This window comes from Scyliorhinus canicula, chromosome 8 (assembly GCF_902713615.1).
Source record: "Scyliorhinus canicula chromosome 8, sScyCan1.1, whole genome shotgun sequence".
NCBI classification, from domain to species: Eukaryota; Metazoa; Chordata; class Chondrichthyes; order Carcharhiniformes; family Scyliorhinidae; genus Scyliorhinus; species Scyliorhinus canicula.
The window spans coordinates 18,844,562-18,865,166 of NC_052153.1; the positions used below are offsets into that span (position 1 = coordinate 18,844,562).

At 44.1% G+C, this 20,605-nt stretch overlaps 1 protein-coding gene across 2 annotated transcripts in view; it reads right to left on the minus strand.

Moving 5' to 3' along the window:
* Window positions 1-20,605, minus strand: part of dnah6 (dynein, axonemal, heavy chain 6) — a 389,182-nt gene that overhangs the window by 85,185 nt on the left and 283,392 nt on the right. For both annotated transcript variants that reach the window (XM_038804236.1, XM_038804238.1), the window contains 6 exons: window positions 18,772-18,897; window positions 15,197-15,361; window positions 12,343-12,410; window positions 6,215-6,395; window positions 4,434-4,613; window positions 3,142-3,375 (listed from right to left, as the gene is read on the minus strand). In XM_038804236.1, the coding sequence (XP_038660164.1) occupies window positions 3,142-3,375; window positions 4,434-4,613; window positions 6,215-6,395; window positions 12,343-12,410; window positions 15,197-15,361; window positions 18,772-18,897 (954 nt within the window). The remainder of the gene's footprint in view (window positions 1-3,141; window positions 3,376-4,433; window positions 4,614-6,214; window positions 6,396-12,342; window positions 12,411-15,196; window positions 15,362-18,771; window positions 18,898-20,605) is intronic.

Here is a 20,605-nt window from a genome sequence, read left to right on the forward strand (position 1 = left end):
AGCAAGATTAGCAGTGGCTCTACTTGCAGTCACTTGATCATTGGATTTAACATCTACTTCCTGCAAAAACTTCAAACCTCCTTCAAAACGATGGGTATAATTTGTGAGAAAATTGATTAAATGAAGCTCCTAGATTCAATAACGTCAAGATACCTGGTATAGTGAATACACAAAACTATTGGAATTGAATTATATATTAGTACATGAATAGAAAGCAATTGCAAGCTATCTTAAGCCTGAGGGAAACAAAAGTCATGCTTCAGGCACACCCAAATCGACTACTACATCAGTAAAATAAAAGAGACAGATCGCTCTGGGCTATGAGCAATAGGCATTAAACCAGGATATGACAAAGGCACAAAGTGCCCCGCTGACCTTTTAAAGTCTTCCTCATCAACACTGGGAGACCTCTGCGAAAATTGGAAGTGCTGTCTCACAAACTAGTCAATGCAATCATACTCACAGAATGATACCTATTAGCCAACACCCTAAATCCTCCAGCAGCATTCTGAGGTATGGCATAATTCAGCAGGACAGACTCGCCAAAGGGTCAGCTTTCAATGTTAGACAATTGGAAGGAAGTGGTTCATGGAGTCACTGACTTTGCTCCCTCCCTCCCCCCATATAAATCCAAGGGTCTCAGGTCAATTACAGACAAGGAACTATCCTATTGATCACCACCTACCTCCTTCCCTCTGCTGATGAATCAGCGCTCCTCCTCTTTGATTAGCAAGGGCACGGTACGGACTTCCAACAGGGTCTTTAACACTAAATGTGCAGCTCCAAAATACAACCATTGACTCAACTGGCTGAATCCGAAATCCCAAATGACACAACTGCCGGAAAAGCTTTGCGATAAGTGTTGAGTTAACTACCACAAAGGGACAACCATCTTGACCTCATCCACTCTAATCAAACTGTTGCAGATTTGTCTTGCCATGACAGCAATGACAGTAAGGATTACCATCATGTCCTTATGGAGACTGAGTCCCCATGTTCACAAGGAGTACCCCTCCATTGTGTCATGTGCTACTGCCACCAAGCTAAGTGGGATAGAGTAAGAACAGAGCTTACTGCTGAAAACTTGGCAGCCATGAGGCACTGCAAGCTATAAGCAGCGGAACTGTATTCCGCCACAACCTGTGACCCCCATGTCCGATTACCATCAAGCCAATGTCAAATCTGATTCAGCGAAGAAACAGAAGAGAATTCTAGAAGCAATAGTAGGCATGCCTGAAAATGAGCACCAACGTGAAGTTCAATCAAGGGTGTGTTGCATTTAAACAGCTTCACAGCACTTGGCCTCAGTCAAGCCAGGAGGATGGCAGCAAAGAAGGCAGCTCCCCATTTCGTGTCCTCCTCCATCTGTTGGATGCCGTGGAGGAGAGGAGGGCACCAATCTACCTGGAGGCTAGCAGGAGACCCTCCAGCGAGATCACAAACCTGGGTGGGAGACGGTGGCCACGCTAAGTGCCAGCATTCTCCACAAGAGTTAAGGGTTGCAATGCCGCAACCAAGGGGAGTCACCCCTCCCCATGCTACTTGGATCCCACATACTGCCACCTAGCAGGTCACCACCACCACCCTATCTTCCACAAGAGTCCTCCTATCCCCTGGTACTCCCTTCCTCACAACTTATCCCTACTCACACACAGTGCCCACACAGCCAGGTATCATCTGACCTGGCAGGTGGCTTGTTCGCATCACCCCCATTTGTCTTCCTGTAGGATAAGCTCGCTCCAACCACTGTGAGTGAGCAAAGACAGGCGATGGCATGTTGGAGCGGTGGATCCTGACTCCTTTTGAGGAGCGCGCCCTGGAGCTCACAGTGGGGGGAAGGGGTCTGGCTGTGAAGAAGGTGAGGTGGGCCTGACAGGGAAAAGTGAGGAGCCTCTGTAGACGATGCATCGGTGCCTTGTGAATGACAAAGCTGATGGATACACTCTGAAGGGTAACCGGCCATCCTCTTTGTTCCCTTGAGACTGAAATCGCTCCCTCACACACTCTGCGTGTTAAAGTGGTACTGCTTTGAGCTGCCATTCATCTCTTTCCGTTACCCACTTGTCGTTAACAACTCTTGTTCCCTTACTTGCCAGGTCCCATCAGGAGTATAGAGCCCAGATATAGGAGAGGAAGGGCAGAACAGCTGTCCAGAGCATGCACCATCACACCACTTTACCCTTGCAGGCACCTACTGTGATATACGAATTCTGCGCAGTTTAGAGGTTTACTTAAATAGTGTAAAAGAGATTTAATTGTTACACTTACTGCTCACTGCTGAAGTACTTGTGAAGCACCTCAATGGAGTGGTGCAGAGAAAGCAGGGGGCTCAGTATATCTGTTGGTGCCAGAAAGGTCATTTGGGTGTGGACTTTGAGATCAAAGGCACTGAGAGTGCAATGCACTGTTGATCAGCACGGCAGGGGTCCACAGGACAGCCATTGGATCCCTGCTGAGACTCACATCATTTTCAATTTTGGTACAGTTGGAAAATTGGCTATTGTGGATTAACCTGAATTGCCAGATTTGTCCCACACTTCAACAGAAAGCGACCCCACGTCTTTCCACGCACGGATCTGGTTGCTGCATCTAAAACCAAGGGTAGTTTTCTGCAAATAGGATGCCTTTGTACCCTTTGTGCTTTTATGCTGGCTCATCCAATCCTCCCATAACCATATTGTACCACACCACTGTATCTGTATTTCAAAGTTTTGTACGTGCTTCAAAATCTTGCCCATCATTGACGACAGCTGCAATCTGAAGTTGAATATCCATTTATAACTTTACCCCATGTAAAATGTTCATGGTTTGTCTTAAATCAGATTTTCTTTGAAGTTTCCATCCCATTAAACTTTGTTAATCCATTCATGCAGAGTTAGGAATACTCAGGGAACATGGACAACATTTCAGTACCTGTACCCTTGTCTAATTTCTTGCTAGAGTTAGTAAAAAGAATAAAATTCTCAGCATCAAATGGAAACCTTATTAAATATTAATGACAAAATTACTGCGCTGTAATAACTGGTCAAATGTCAAAAGGTTTAAATGCTTAAGGTAATGCTTTGACCGAACATTTGCATTCGCCAACATTCCAAATGACACTATCTGTTTTGTATTTGGATCCATGAAGCTGAAACATACCTCATCCAAGACTACGGCCCCCCTGAGGAAGAAATTCCATTCAGCATCTGAGATTTCTTCATTCTGCCGCAGGATCTCAGTACAGAGCAAGAAACTGTAAACAAGTTTGTGTTGTTCGAAGAGACCTCGGGAAACATTGGTGTATACAGCAAATAGCGTCGTATTTAACAGAGTTTTCAGACGCTTCTGCAGATTATACGTCTTGTCAGATGTTTCAATGGTTTGATTAAAGAGCTATCAAAAGAAGAATTGAGCACTGAATAATGATTCCTTAACAATTGTTCATATTTCACATTTTTTTTGAAAGCAGATACCACTGCAACCTATGTTCCACCTTATGACTCACTCGACGATTAACATAAAGCCAAACGATCAACCCTGGTTCAATGAGGAGTAGGAAGATGGGGGTGTACAAGGTGGAAAACACTGGGGCCCGTTCCCTAGGTGGGCCCATGCTTATTGGTCAAGGAGCCTGCCAACTGGAATTGTATGTACAACAGATTGACTGCATTGGACATTACAGTGACCAAAGCAGTTGATTTGACAGTGGACAACTCTTTTATAACTTTTATTCTAAAGCTCAAAATGGAATAACATCAAGGGGCATCACCGTGCCATCACATTTCCTGCTTCATTCATCTTGTAGACACAGCTCAATGCTGGTGCTATTGATATGTCACTTTTCCTGAAGTGATTGGAGAGGAATAATTTAGTGTTCCTTAGAATATTTCACTAATCAAAGTGACAGTTTAGTTTGTTATGAATATTTAGTAGTCAGAGGCAAGAAACTAGACTTTGCCTTGTCTCAATCTAGAGGTCATTGTCATTCCCCAATTGTTGCCCTGACAGAGATCTGCTAACCTGCATACTTTCAAAAGAATCAAACAAGTAAATAAGTTATTTAACGTTAAAGAGTGAGGCTTAAAAAATGGGTGACAAACACTGTAATATACACTGCAACCTCTCAAGTCCAGAATGCTAAAGACCAAGTCATTTCTGGACACTGGAATTTTCTGGTTTATAGAGTGATGTTAGAATATCCAAGCTCAAGTGTATCAACTGGAATACACCGTAATATAGATAAGCACCTGAAACATGGGACAGTGCTGAAACAATATAAAGCATTAATAAAAATCGTTCTACTTTTCCACATATCTTCCATGTTTCCGCTCACAAAGTACTAAAATTACTCCGGGAAAATTTCTATACAACTGGTAATTCCAAATAGTAGATTTCTGGGATGGAGAGGTCACAGTGTAATTTCTGCATGTTACGCAATAAAAATGTCAAACCTGTTTGAAGTATTTTAAAGAAAATTGGTACATTGGGTCAATTTCAGACAAGCTGGCAACAACAAAGTACATAACGGATCCACGAGTAGCCACAGGGCGATATTTCTCACGAGCAGAATTAATTTTCTGTTCTGTGGCCTCAGCTTCTTCTAACCGGACTTTGATAGCACCCGAGGTAACCTATATAAAACCAAAATTAAATGAACATCCTGGAATAATAATCCACAATAATTTAAATTATATTGCTGTTTCCTTTGGTGTCCCTGATACTGTAAAAGGAAGGGATAATTTTCCGAGTCCACACTGCTAGTGATCAAATTAGTCATCGTCTAACTGAATCATAGAGAAAGCTATTCCTAATGCTTCTATATTCCCGTGGGGCACCCACCTGCCAGCAGTACATATCAGAAAATTAGTCTATAGTTTGCACATTAATAAAATGAATGCTATTATCAATTTAACAGTTTCTGATATAAGCTTCCAGTGGGTGTAGGTCCCCACTAGCAGGACAAATGCATATGTTTCTTTCTAATTGCCAGATCATCATAATATCTAAGATCAAAGCTGCCTTATGACTTCCCTGATTACTCTTCCCCCAACTTGCACCAATACTTCTACGTATACTGGTCTCGTATTCTGCCTCTGTCCCTTTGATTATTAATTTCTTGGCATATTTTGGTGGGTAGAGATGCAAAGCAAAACATCCACTGGTTGGGAAGAAGCAATATGCCCATGATTCATGATAAAATAGCCTTGTGTATATGGTCCTTCTAGCGCATTAAGGGGGATTTTCTTCTGCCTCTGACAATGCCATGACAGAGAAAATGTGTCAGTGATGAATTTCATCAGGTCTCTGCCCCAGGATTTCCCACGAGACAAAATGGAGCCCGTCTATCCAGTATAAATGTTTTTAAGTGGTAGAAGGTTGCATTCCTAGGGTCCTGTAACTTTTTATTTTCAATTGTTCATTGAGTGTTCCAGTACAGAAGCCCCTCAAAGAAGCTGGTCTACCCTAGAATTATACTGATTGAGGGTCAGCATAAATCCTAGGAGTAGGATAACGAAACAAAGGTAAATATTCTGACCTTCGACCTGAAACATTAATTCTGTCACTCTTGCCACAGAAGCTTCCAGACCTGCTGAGTAATTCAAGAACTTCCTATTCATATTTCAGATTGGCAGCGTCTCCAATATTTTGCTTATGTATTGATCTTTATTGGTAGCCACCCTCCGCACCCGCAACCCTGCCAGGGTGATTTAAGCCACAGCTCAAGGTCTTTAAATTGTTTAGGTGCAAGGAAGGACTGTTCTGCATCTGGAGTTTATTAAATTATATTTGGGATGAACGGTGGAGAACTGTTTTCTTCCTAGCTGCTGTCATCCTGACCTAATTATTTTTCAACTAAGTCTCCTTGTACTCTATCTCCTTTGAAATGAAGTAATAGGCACAGAGAGCAATGGGGAAGTTCATTCAATTCCTTGATCAGCCCTATGACACTCAAAACTCTCATTTTTTACAGATCAACAGTGGAAAACCATGATTTTTGGGAGGGAGAATCACTTAATAATAGGGAATCCTTAAGATCACAAACACGTGTACAAGATGAAGCAAGTAAAATTCTCAGTGTAAGCATAAATCACTGGAATGTGGAGGTACTGGCATAACTGAGATCCAGGGATTCAATATTTTTGGGAAGTGCCCCAGTTTTTTTCTTTCACTTTATGAGAATTCTTGGACATTTTTCATCAGCAAACAAAACATGCCTTATATGTCAAATTACCTTTGACTGTTGAAGAGTATTTATTAATTCTTCATTATCCAAAATGTTGCCTTCTGAAGTAAAAAGCAGCTTCAAGATTCGATCTTCAATGGCTTTTAGTTGATTTTTGTCTGCATTGATTTGAACAATCAACTGATTTCTTTGTTCCTCAAGTTCAGGTTTCTCGATTCTCACAACATCACTGTAAAGGATCACACCGTCACAACTAAACAATAGCATACTCTCTTTGCACCACAGGGCTGTTTAAATGAAATGGATCAGCTTATTTGCGAAGTGTCATCAAACTGACAGGGCTATACTTGTCCTAAGCTATTTGTCATAAATCCCGCATGAGAGAGATGATTATTTGACATCTCTACAACGAGGAAAGAGGCAGCTCACAAGAAATAATGGACATAATTGCTCTGGAGAAAAGTACAGAAGGGGCTTACAAGAATGTTGCCAGGGCTTGAGAATTGAGTTCTGAGGGACGGTTGGATGGACTGGGTTATTTCCCTGACAAGAGGAGGCCGAGGGCTGACCTAATTGAGGTGTACAAAATTACTAGATAAGGTAGAAAGGGAACACCTGTTTCCACGAGCTATGGGATCAATTACCAGGGGGCATAGATTTAATGATGATTGGTCGATGGATTTGAGGAGACATGAGGGAAACTTTTTTCATCCAGGTCGTGGCAACCTGGAATTCACTGTCTAAATTGGTGGCTGAGGTTGTAATGCTCATCTCATTTAAAAGGTAGCTGGGTCTGCATCTGAAGTGCTGTCACCTGTAAGGCTAGTTTCTTTTCTTCTCTTTATTGGCTGGCACAGTCACAATAGGCTGAATAGCCTTGTTCTGCACTGTAACCTTTCCATGGTTCTAATATTAACAAGTTCTCCTTCCTAACACTAATTTTCCTTCTCAATATAATTACTGAAAATATAGTCCATCAAGAGTGGCAGAAGTCAACATGGCACAAAGTTGTTTATTTCATATTTAGTTTTAAACAATTAAGAATTGTTTCCATACAATCGCTCTCATTGAAAGCGATTAATTTGATGCTGAAAGGGATTATACAAAATTGAGACATCAGATGCAAATCTCCAGATCTGCTCTTTACTTTTTACATAATAATTTTCCCTGGGAGGTGGTGGCAAAGTGGTATCGTCATTGGACTAGTAATCCAGAGACCCAGATTAATGCTCCAGGTTCAAATCCTGTCACTGCAGATGATGAAATTTGAATTCACTAAAAATCTGGAATTAAAAGACTAATGATGACCATGAAACCATGGGCGATTGTTGTAAAAACCCATTTGCTTCATGAATGTCCTTTAGGGAAGGGAATCTGCTGTTTTACCTGGCCTGGCCTACATGTGACTCCAGAACCACAGCAATCTGGTTGATTCTTAACTGCCCCTTCAGGGCAATTAGGGATGGGCAATAAATGCTCAGCCAATGACACCCATGTCCCACAAACCAATTTTAAAAAGTAGGAAAACAGGATTTCCATAAAGCTTTTCTCTATTATTCCTATTTGTTCAACCCGGCATAAAGATAGCAGCAAATGTTCACAACTGTTCTCTCAGAAGGGGAAATATTTTGGGTTACTATGAATCTTTAAAGCTTTGTCTCTCCCCAACTCCTTAAAAATTACAGTAAAGTCTGGGAGCAAACATAATATACTTAAAAGATGGACAATTCATATCCCTCAACATTAGAGCTCAATAATAGCTTGGTGCATCACAGCACTGGAACATACAAACTGGATGAACAGTATATTACAATTTATTTGTTGTTTTATTAACTTGAGAAATTTAAGGACAAAGTCTTCATTTCAGGACAAGGAACCTCTGCACATGGGTTCCTCTAACCACACTTGTCACGTTCCATAAGACAAATAACATTCGAGGGGAAAACATAAGACTGACTTGACAGTGCCTTCAGTATCACAGTCTAGTTATGATCTCATGGAACCAGACAATCCGCTGGCATGTAGCTTAAAGCAATTGAAAAAAATGCCACAAACGATATTCATCATTCCAGACCGCAGGGAAATATTATGGAATAAATCGGGAGTGAATAAAAAACCTGACATCTCACAACCTGTCACTTCAGATTTGCCAATTTTCAAAATGAAATCCTAAAAGTAGCATGATAAACTTCTAATGAGAGGAAATATTCTTAATTTTGTACAATTAAACTAGATAAACTACTAACGATGACAACCAAGTGCATTTGCTCTGCTTTGCAACCAGCAGCTTCCAAAGAGGCATCAGACTACAGCAATTTTGTAACTAAGTACTGTGCAGGGAAATGTTTTGCCTGCGTCCTGTTTTTGGTCTACAATCAGTATTGTGCAAGCAGCGCCTAATATTACCATTGCTCAAGCCATGTTCAGGTACACTGAGGGAGAATTCAGAATGTCCAATTCACCTAACAGCACGGGTGCAATTCTCCGCCCCCCACGCCGGGTGGGAGAATAGCGGGAGGGCCTCCCGACATTTTTCACGCCCTCCCGCTATTCTCTTCCCCCCCCCCCCCACGTCTGACCCAGCCACGAATCGGTGCTCGCCATTTTGTACAGCGAGCGGCGATTCTCCGAGGCCGATGGGCCGAGCGGCCGGGCCTTCACGCCCCTTTCAACACGGCAGCAAACACACCTGCTCGCTGCCGTCGTGAAACGGGCGGCAGATGCCCGTTTGTTGGGGCATCTGGGTGACCGATTGGCACGGCAGTACCACGGCCGTGCCAAGGGGGGCATAGGCCCGCGATCGGTGCCCACCGATCGCGGGCTGTGCGTCCGTAACGGACGCACTCTTTTCCTTCCGCCGCCCCGCAAGATCAAGCCGCCACGACTTGCAGGGCGGCTGAGGGAAAAGACGGCAACTGCGCATGCGCGGGTTGGCGTTGTCCAACCTGCGCCTACGCGGCTGACATCATCGGCCGCGTCAGCCGGCGTGACGCTTGACGTGCGGCCTTGACGACCATCATCAAGACCGCGCCGCCGTGACGCACGGGGTCGCACTCCTAGCCCCACCCGGGGGGGGAGAATCGGCCCCGGAGGTGGGCGTGAAGGCTGCCGTGGGTCACGGCCTGTCCCACGGCAGCCTTTACGATTCTCCGCATTTGCGGAGAATCACGCCCCACATCTTTCAGGATTTGTGGGAGGAAACTGGAGCACCCGATGGAAACCTACGCAGACATGGGGAGAACGTGCAGACTCCACACAGACAGTGACCCAAGCCGGGAATCGAACCTGTATCCCTGGCACTGTGAGGCAACATTGCTAGCCAATCTGCTACCGTGCCGCCCATGTGCAGGGTAGGTGGTTTGGTCATGATAAATTTCCCCTTAATTGGAAAAATTTAATTAAAAATTAATCCCCTGAGGAGCATTAATTGGCTAGAGGTGAGTCTTCTGACCTTCACTCAGGCAGAAGTGCTGCCTCAGAGCTGTTGGCCAATCTGATTGGCTGGCAGTTCTGCCACCTCACTGCCAACTGGAGTGATTGTGAGTCCTAGGACTACAAGTGACCCCTCACCAGTCAACGTGTCAGAGTCCCTGGATGGCAGTAGGGAGGGGAATGAAGACTTGTGGAGGTGGAGAGACAGGGGTGGGGCTCATGATTTGATGCCTGGGTGGGGAGAGAGCAAACAGGTGCTCCCCGCCTTGGACATAGGTTGCATGATTGACAAAGGGTGGCCAGTAATGGAAACTTCCTCTACTGTCCCCCTTTTCCACCCGAGAGGGATCACATGCTGAACTATGTCCCCGTCCCTGAACACATCCTGCCGGCCTCAAAATTACAGAGAGGGCAAGAAATGGCCCTTAAGTGACCATTATTTAGTAACCTAAAGGCTTCAATTAGGGCAAAGGCAGATGGGCTGCATTATGCATGCTTGGCTGAGCTCCAAGCTTCATTAATGGATTAACTCAGTGGGGGTCTGTATACTCAGGCTGAAGTGGGATGTTACCATTGATTCATTGATATCTTTGTGATGTAATAATATGTTATTTTTTGATCAGTTTTTTTCAATGTCTGCATGTGTATATGGACACGATTGAGAGTCAGCTAAAGTTTCTGCTATTGAAGTTATGAATGACACTTATGAATGAAGTTTCTGAGTGAAACTTTGTAAGATTGTAAGCGCAACATTTTTTTTTAAAACAGATTTCTGATTGGGCAATTTTTTCATGAGCATTTCAAGACTTACCATTGTTATTATATGCTCCACTGTTTCTATACGCAGAGCATAGTACATGCATGGCCATGGAAGGGGCATAGGAGAATGGAGGTGTCTTGGGGTGCATGGAGGGAGCATGGTGAGTGCGTGCATGGCTTAGGGGATGTGAGGCCAGGATGCCTATAAGCCTTTAATACAACAGGGGCAATGTCCCAGAGAACAGAGGTGGGCGTTCTAACCAGCCCGCCTTAGTACTCATCGAACTCTGTGGCCTCATCCGAACTGCTGGGGGCGCCGGGGGGGGGGGGGGGGGGGGGGGGGGGGGGGGTGAAAAATGTCGTGAGGCCCTCCAACGATTCTCCCACGCCACGTGGGGAGCGGAGAATTCCGCCCAAGATTTTTGCAAAATAAATCTTGGAGAATTTCCGGATCCTTTCCAATTGTTCCCTCCTTTCTGTTGGTAAAGTGACAAATGTATTGGTTCTGGCAGATATGGCTGAAGTGACCTCTTTTGTGTATCAATGTACAGATGACCGACCCTGAGGATATAAGCCAGTAGCATAAAAGTGCAATTCAGTGATAACTAACTGTGACAGACAAAACTGACCCATAGTAGGATGTTGTCTGAAAGTCAGCAAATGGCACAACTTCTCTACCAAGCTGACAATGGCAAAGACAACGGTTTTCCGACATGCCCTAAAAGTCTGTCTGAGCCACATAATGTAATTCTTGGCTCCTCGTGTGGGTGAAAATCACCAGCTGTGGAAACACAGTAGCCTCTTCTCCCTCTGCAAGAATTCATTTTCTTCCTTTGAAATCTCGGACACACACACCCATCTCACTATTACAACAGCAGTGGTGGGGGGAGGCCCTTAAATGGCCATTAATTGACCACTTAAGGGCATCAATTGTCTCAAGGACAGTTAAGCCATCTGAAACATCACCCTGCTCCTGGTGTAGTTCCAGCGGAGGGCGGCAGGCAATTTGGACACGGTAGCACAGTCATTAGCATTGTTGCTTCACAGCTACAGGGTCCTAGGTTCGATTCCAGCTTGGGTCACTGTCTGTGCGGAGTCTGCACGTTCTCCCCATATCTGCGTGGGTTTCGTGCAGGTGCTCGTTTCCTCCCACAGTGCAAAGATGTGCAGATTAGGTGGATTGGCTTTGCTAAATTGCCCCTTACTGTCCAAAGGTTACTGGGTTACGGAGATGGGGTGGAGGCTTGGGCTTAATTAGCGTGTTCTTTTCAAGGGCCGGTGCATACTCGATGGGCCGAAAGCCCCCATTCTGCACTGTGAATGATTCTATGATCCAATGCTACGTGATTGCGTAATATTGCATAGCACACTTGTATCGCAAGGCCACTTCCAAGTGTAAAAGTATTGTAGGTGTAAATTGATATTTTTTAAATGGAAAACTCCTTAAAGAATGTTGACATAGGGGCTAGTCACAACCTTTTAGAGCAATGCCTATCTACATTTTATGAGAAACTATAGATACATGATACACACGAGTGAATTATATTGATACATTACTTTGTATTATTGGAATACAAAGTAAGATTTTTTCAGGTAATGTTTCTCAACAGGGCACTGTAAATCGCTTTACACAATGAAATCTGCTTTCATAATTCACCCTCTGCTTGTAATCAATTTTTGCTCCAACGCTGCTAAAATTAATCCAAAATTCTTAAAAGGACAAATGCAGCTCACAGTCAAATACTCCTTTCTGAAAATCATCCTCCCAGCTTCTAATATTACTTTATTCATACAACACAGTATGAGTTTTATATTACAGTGCACACTTTATTGTGAACTCAGACAGTGAAAGGAATTGGATAGCATACCAGCTATTGATGATTGAACGGTAAATTGCAATAAAATGATTCAGGTGCATTCCAATGATGGAAATATATCTGTAGGATAGAAAAGTGTTGGATCATAAAAAAAAAAAGAAACCTTACCTTAACACCTGATCTTCCAGGCCAGATTTGGTCACAGTGAAGTTGATAATGGTAACCTTTATACATACCTGATGAAAAATGATATATGATAAATTATAAAATATCAGAACATATTTTAAACAAATAGGGCACGATCCAATGGTCACGCTGTACCGGAAAAGCAGCTCGCTGCGGCGCCGCACAGCCGATTAAAGTCAGGAGACCCTGCTCCCTGGATCTATCTGGCTCGCAACACCTCACAGGATCCGATTCAATCTCGCAAGTCATGTGATCACGTTTTGGCACATCTGCATATTAGAGCGAGCCAGCTATTCTGACTCTCATGTGCAGATTCCCGAGGCTTTGGGATTCATCCCCTTCACCTCAGAGACCTCGGATGAGCGCCATTCAGCACTGGTATGCACAACTGGGGGCCAGATGGAACAGCATTTGTCGGAGTCTCCCAGGGGCTCCGATGCCCTCAGCTGCATGCCCTTTGGGCAGGGTGCTGCACTAGCCCTGCTGGTGCCACCTGGGCACTTTGGCAGTGCTAATGCACTGCCAGCTGGAAGTGCCACTCACTTGGGCACCTTGGCAGTGCCAGGCTGGCAAGGGGTGCCCTGTGTGCGTATTGGTGGGGTGCGGGGTGGGGGGGGGGGGGGGGCAGATGCCGGGACACTCCCATAGTGCATTTGGGCTGGGGAGGCGGTCAGGGATAGCTTTAGGGGTCTCGGAGGTCGGGAAGCCATTTAAAAATGGCGTCCCAATCTCTCGCTACACTGGGGAGTTCCAATGAGCAGAGCTTGCTGCTGTACAGAACAGTGCTATGTGTGACCTTGGCCACACGATCCCCATTCAGGCCGCTTATACACTGTGAGTTGAGTAGACTGCGAGCGCCGGGAAACAGGCAACTAAACGTAATCACTATGGGACTTTGTTCCCTTTTGGGAAAATCGCACCCATAGACTCCAGAATGAAAGATTCCAGTCTAAATTCAATGGTGCGAGCAGAACTCAGAGCGATTTCCGCTGGGGAATGGAATGGCTAACCACATGTGAGCTAGCGCTGGTCAGCTTATTACTTATGCATTCACTGCAGTGAATATTGTGGTGGGGATTTGCCGGAAGTCACTGTCACCTCATGGGGTTGGAGGTCCGGTGGGAACCTGGGCAGCTGACACTATACCTTCTGCCTTTGTGTAGCCACTACTCCATCCTTCCCACGAACCTCCCTTCATTGCTCACTCGCCACCCAACTTTAACTGCCCCCATCCGGTCTCAAGCATAGGCTGGCATTTACAGACACTCCCTAAAGAGATCAGTGCAGTGGCAACTCACCATTAATCATGGAAGAAATGTACCTTGCCAGTTGCATGCCACTTATGTGCCGTTATAAAAATTAACTTTCTAATTTTTCACTGGCAGGGAAAATAATTTGGTGGGGGAACCTAATTCTGGCAGGAATGTATGACCGGCTAATGCATGCAAACAAGCTGCCTGACATTGTCCGTCAAGAAGCTTGAGGCCTTTCAAGTGGCAAGAACATAATTGCTTAAGTTCATCTTGCCACAGGAGACTGATTTTTGGACTCATGCCAAATTAAGATCCCCCCATCGGCCAAAGTTCCTTCTGATGCAGAACCGGAATGTTCCACCATAATGTAGGCTTTTCAATTTCCCTCACTTCAGAAAATTATGACATGTATTCCTTGAGTTTATGAAATGTCCGAAAGAGGTTTATATAGAAAATCAACAAGTGATTACCTGTGATAAGAACAGATTTACAGCAATAGATATTAATTATATCTAATCATGTGAAGTAAGCAAACTGTCGCTTCCGAGAATGCAACCTTATCTAAAATTATAGTCAAACTTCAATAGGAATGAATCCACAATCCAAGGCTCTCGAGAAGCATAACTCGGATATCACAGACATAAAGCTCATGATCTTTTTGTCCATTCATTTTGATGGGCAGAAAATCATGGCAGTGAGTGCATCAGTGATTTAACAAGATGTGCTGCCTGTAATGGCCACTCCCCTTAGGAGGCCGGAATTGTGGAATCATCCCAAGTATTCTAAAATCTTGTGAAGAGGTATAAGGGAGTGACTGAGTCTCTGTAAATATATTTGCACACACAAAACGATAATTTATCTATTGGAGGTATGGTATTAAATTCAATTTTCTCAGACAGTATGATATTTCCAGTACAAATCTAGAGAAAATATTTAAGGACACCACCTTTAAAGCTCAAGCTGTGCAAACTCAGATGGCCAACCCCTTTCTGCTGTATTTAAAAACTGACCATGCTTTGCAATCTTAATTTTTAAAATAGAGCAGAAATTGGTGGTAGAATACAAATATTCCTTATTTCCAAGCTGGAGTACAGGTGTATGGAAGGAAAGAATATAACTCCTGGCCTAACCCTAACCTTAATAAATGCAAATCACAGTTAAGCCAAAACGGTCTTAAAAGGACCTCTTCCCATGTTGGTCCAAGAGGAGATCATTACATAAACTGCAAAGATCTTGACCTTGTTATCCAGATATTATTACTGAATTCATTATTATTTGTTTTGTCGTAGGTTTGCTTAATGGCTTATAATCAAGTTACCGTGACTCCTGCCATCGGTAACCCTTGTTGACGTGGACAGGGACAGGGTTAGTCGAATGGTGTCTTTTCTGGTGCAAATACCTACCAATGCATATTGTCTGGCTTCACCGGGGAAGGTTAGACTCTTGAGTAAAAATCCAGAGGCCTACGAATGCTCAAAACCATACTTTCAGATGATACCATGGCAACTTTGTGTGTGCCAGGCGTAAAAGAGAGAGTGGGGGATGATGGAACAGAAGTTAAAAAATAAAACTATCCGAAATACCTCTGGTAGATAGTGCGGATTGGACATTTTGGTTGTCATGTAGAATTTGAAGTTTTTGTCGTAATCAATGTCTGTATCTCCCAACCGCATGAGCAATCTGCCACCTGCCAAAAATGTCTGATTGAGAAGAATCGGCTCCAGGGATGGATCCAAGTTCTCCCTTAGCTATAATATAAAAGCAAATTATGAAGTCAACATAACAAATGATGGTTGTTTTAATGTGAAGGTAGAAAAGCACAGACAGTAGCAGGTATACAGAGGTGTTCCTCACAGTGAGTTGGGGGATGTGCTATTTTATCATAATAGAACTATTTAATAATTTAGACCAACTGCCAGCCTGAAATAGATGTAAAATGGGTACAATGGGATTTGATTTCTACACGCAATAATAATGTAGTAATTCTCATGAAGTATTCCTCACTTACAGAGTAAGTTTTTGTTTTTGTCTCAGTCTTCCCTTCTCTCTCCTTTTCTTTATCAATATGTCTCCAATAGGCTGGATTCTTCGTCTGAAGACAAAGTGCTCCCACCGGAATATAATCGCTTCTGGTCTCCACATGGTACCGGTGCGATGGCCTCTCCTTTTTCATGTAAATTTATGCACGGAGGAGAGCTCGCAGGATTCTGTCGGAATCCCAATATTGGACTGCCATTTTGAGCGGGTGGCCCGGTACAGAGGTCTGGCAGCTTGCCCCCCTCCCCCCGACAATGCAAATCCTGCACCCTCCACCACCCCCCATCCCATCCGCTAACAAGCAAGGGTGTTCTTCCCCACCCTCCAGCCCCCACCACCACCATGGAAATAACAGTTCACGGGGAGGCATGTGGCGCAGTGATTAGCACTGGGACTACGGAGCTGAAGACCCGGGTTCAAATCCTGGCCCTGGGTCACTGTCTGTGTGGAATTTGCGCATTCCCCCCATGTCTGTGCGGGTTTCACCCCATAACCCAAAGATGTGCAGGTTAGGTGGACTGGCCACGCTCAATTGCCCCTTTATTGGGAAACAAAATCATTGGGTACTCTAAATTTATTTAAAAAAAGAAATAACGGGTCACCCCCTACAGCACATACGCATGAGCGTGATCTGACGCCCCCGCCACTAACCCCCCCCCCCCAGTCAGACCTCCCAACACAGACCATCCCATCAAGCCCCCATCATAGATGCCCCATCAAAGATCCCTGTCCACAGTCGAGGCAGTAGGGTGGAAAATCACTGCATTTTCACTTACCCTTTCCGAACATCTGCTACCTCAGATAGAAGTGTTTAAAGTGGCAGCTGTTGGACGTGTCAGAGGCTTCCTTGAAAGCCATCTACACTTCAAAGGGCTTTAAATCCTTTGATAGCCTTTGAAATCCAGATCTTCCATTTAACTTCCCACAGCAATACATTCATTAGCCAGTAACTGACAAGTTTTAATACTCCAGAGACAGCTGCTTGGTGTTTTAATCGCAGGTGGGGGCAGGGAGAGAGATAGGTAACAGAGGGAGCATGGTAGCATGGTGGTTAGCATAAATGCTTCACAGCTCCAGGGTCCCAGGTTCGGTTCCCGGCTGGGTCACTGTCTGTGCGGAGTCTGCACGTTCTCCCCGTGTGTGTGTGGGTTTTCTCCGGGTGCTCTGGTTTCCTCCCACAGTCCAAAGATGTGTGGGTTAGGTGGATTTGCCATGCTAAATTGCCCGTAGTGTCCTAAAAAGTAAGGTTAGGGGGGGGGGGGGGGGGGGTTGTTGGGTTACGGGTATAGGGTGGATGTGTGGGTTTGAGTAGGGTGATCATTGCTCGGCACAACATCGAGGGCCGAAGGGCCTGTTCTGTGCTGTACTGTTCTATGTTCTAGAGGCTCACTGTTTTATATTGGAGATAGCAGCTCATAGAATCATAGATTTATGCAAAAAGAGGCGGTTCGGTTCATCGAGTTTGCACCCACTCTTCAAAAGACCACCTTACCTAAACCTAATCCCCCTCCCTGTACCCCCAGCCTAAGAGATAATTTAGCATGGCCAATCCACCTAACCTGCACATCTTTAAACTGTGGGAGGAAACCAAAGCATCTGGAGAAAATCCATGCAGACACGGGGAGAATGTAGAAACTCCACACAGACTGTCACCCAACGTTGGCATCGAGCACGGATCCCTGGCACTGAGGTAGCAGTGCTAACCCTATGACACCGTGCTGCTCCACATTCACATTTTCTTAAACCTTGCTTTTCAGTGGGAGTCCTTTCATGGGCCCTTTAAGGACTACCAATTAGACCAGATGTCGAAACCCATTCTCTTGAATGCAGCCGGCACAGACCTCTCCTAACAAGTGTTAAGCATCTATTTCATATACAGAGGGTCTAACATGCACGCCAGATGCTCATTTCTTGTCTCTACAACTCTGGCAACTGGTGTGCTTCCTACTCACTATATTTGAAGCTTTGGTATCCATTTAGCGTTTGGAGGCTATGTGCAGCACCATTAATGTTGAAGTCTGACAGATGCACCTTTCTCGTGTATGAGTATTTACAATTAAATGGTTTTTAATAAATATACAGATATAAATAAATAGAAACAGCTAGTTATATGTAAGTATGTTAATATGGATGTCCAGTGGCCTTGCTCAAGCTAAGTAGGACCATGCACTCTTTGTAAGGTTGGGAGTGTGGTCCCTGATGTTCACCACAGTCCCATGTAAAACATGGCCTGTTAGTTCATAAATTAGTGTGTTTATATCTCCTTAAGGCAATAACATATTAATTTTATGCTATCAGAACCTCAGATTAATTGCTTTAAATTTTCTTCGTTGTGAGAAATTTTCAGATTGCAAAATGTTTGTTTGGGTTCAGATTTGAGGTCAGAAGATGACAATCTTGCTAACGCATATTGGCGAGAGGCTCCTTTTTCTGACTCTTAATAAACTACGCTGAACAGTCTCCTTGGCTCTGGCAAAACTGAAGAAGAATTCTAAATCTCTGCTCTAGCTCAGTCTTTGGTTTGCTGTACTTTTTAAGTATATTGCATGTTGTTTGCTGTTGATTCTCTTTCCACCCCTAGTGGAGTACAAGGCAGTTTCCATCTCTTGCCTTAGCTAGTTTTCAGCTGGAGCAGATCACTAACCTGTCACCAGGGGCTTGTAGTTTGAGGATCACAACTCAGCATCAAGCATGGCTGGCCAAGAGTTTCCCCCCCTCTTACCACTCGCCACTGGCATGTTGAAAGGAGTTTTCAGGCTCATACTTAAACCGTTTAGCCACATTTTAAAGGCCATCAAGTCCCGGGGAGGGCCCCGAACCTGGAGCTTCTGGCTCAGAGGAAGGGATGCTACCCACTGGGCCATGGGACACTCTAAATTACGCACATATCTCCTTGTAAATGTGAGCATGTAACTTCTTACTGTTGATTTGCATCTACAAAGTGTGGTGTCTGATGGGTGAAATCTTAAGTACAATAACCAAATATCTTTAGTCATTTTTACATGGGTTTACGATGCATGCTTTAGCGATTGTATACTTGGTGACATGATTTGAATAATGCTTGGCTGCTGAGTTACTTATTTGGGTGAGATTAAAAACACATTGAGTAGAATATATTTACCTCTTCTAACAGTATCGGCATGCCAAGCCGAATACCATTTTCTAATGTGCGTAAGAAGCCAGAGTCTGTGAGCTTTATTATTTTCAAGCCATTTTTAGTTTCCATGTTTCTTATCCAGCGATTTGCCTATGTAGAAAAATCATAATAGTGAACGCATTATCAAAGACTTGACATAAAATGTAAACATCTTTAAAACAAATGTGTCGAGGTTTGCTACTCTTTCACTAGCAATTATTCTCAATTGGAGTTTGATTTTGAAAGAATAGTGTGTAGAATCAGAGCCCGGACAGATTGACAGTTTGAGAATTATCACTTGGATTTCACTAACATCCATAAGGTTACCATCACAATGTGTTTTGCGGCTGATCAATTTTTACTCCCGGCCAGCAGGAAGTCACTGTTTGCATCACTGCATCAGTTAATCAGATGCGCTTTAATATCTGCCTCAACATGAGAGCTGAAGAATTGTCAGAAAAGACTGTTGCGTTGTTTGAAAGGGGAAGAAAAGCCAGGAATATGTTTTTCCTACATTCAGTTCCATTGACCATGTGAAAAAATAATATGTATAAATATGTATGCTATCTAACAAAAAATAAATAAACTTGTGACATCCTGTCCAATAGTGTCCATTTATTTTCTATACCCTTTCTTCCAGAGCCAAATCTAGTAATAGTAAGGTGAATCATAAAAGGAATAGAAATTTGCAGTGTGACTTGACAAGCAAAATATGAGATAGTCCACATTGTAAGAATGATGAAGAGTCTAATCTAAAGAGGAACGCATTTTGAGGGTGGATAAATGGAGATGAGAAGTCAGTGAGTTATTAAAAGCTAGCTCATGGATACAGAAGACGATCAAACATGGTCTTACGATCCCTGTGGAGCAACGTTAAACCAAACTTTACCAAACAACTCTCAAATGAAGAAATTACCAACAGTGTTTCCCTTTTTTTATCAACTAGAACCAATACAAATTAAACATGAATTAACATACAAATTGTACTTCAAATAAAAAGGTAGATTTCACTCCAGAGTCAAGACAACAAAGATACGTTTTCCACAACCATGAGCATCCCCACCACTTCCCACAGAATTGTGGCACAACACATTCCAAAGATCTCCACTTGGCTTCATGCACATGAGCTCACTATCATACTCAATAGATTCGGCCCTCAGTTTGCATTCAACGGCAGCCGTACTCCAGGTGAGGTCCCCAGAGAGGATTGTCACCGGAATGGCATATTCCCGCAAGACTTCCGTCAACTAGGTTCATGACAGTCTTCATGACACATTCCCCGCTGCACGGGATGGACATTCCCAATGCGCCAGAATGCACATTCAAAATGCACGGGGAATGGACATTCTCAATGCAAGCACAGGGAATGGCATTCTCAATGCACGGGGAATAGACATTCTCAATGCACGGGAATGGGCATTCTCAATGCAGGGGGAACGGGCATTCTCAATGCACAGGGATGGACATTCTCACTGCACGGGGATGGACATTCTTAATGCACGGGGGGGATGGACATTCTCAACGCACGGGGATGGACATTCTCAATGCACGGGGATGGACATTCTCAATGCCTGGGGAATAGACATTCTCAATGCACGGGAATGGGCATTCTCAATGCAGGGGGAACGGGCATTCTCAATGCACAGGGATGGACATTCTCACTGCACGGGGATGGACATTCTTAATGCACGGGGGGATGGACATTCTCAACGCACGGGGATGGACATTCTCAATGCACGGGGATGGACATTCTCAATGCCTGGGGAATAGACATTCTCAATGCACGGGAATGGGCATTCTCAATGCAGGGGGAACGGGC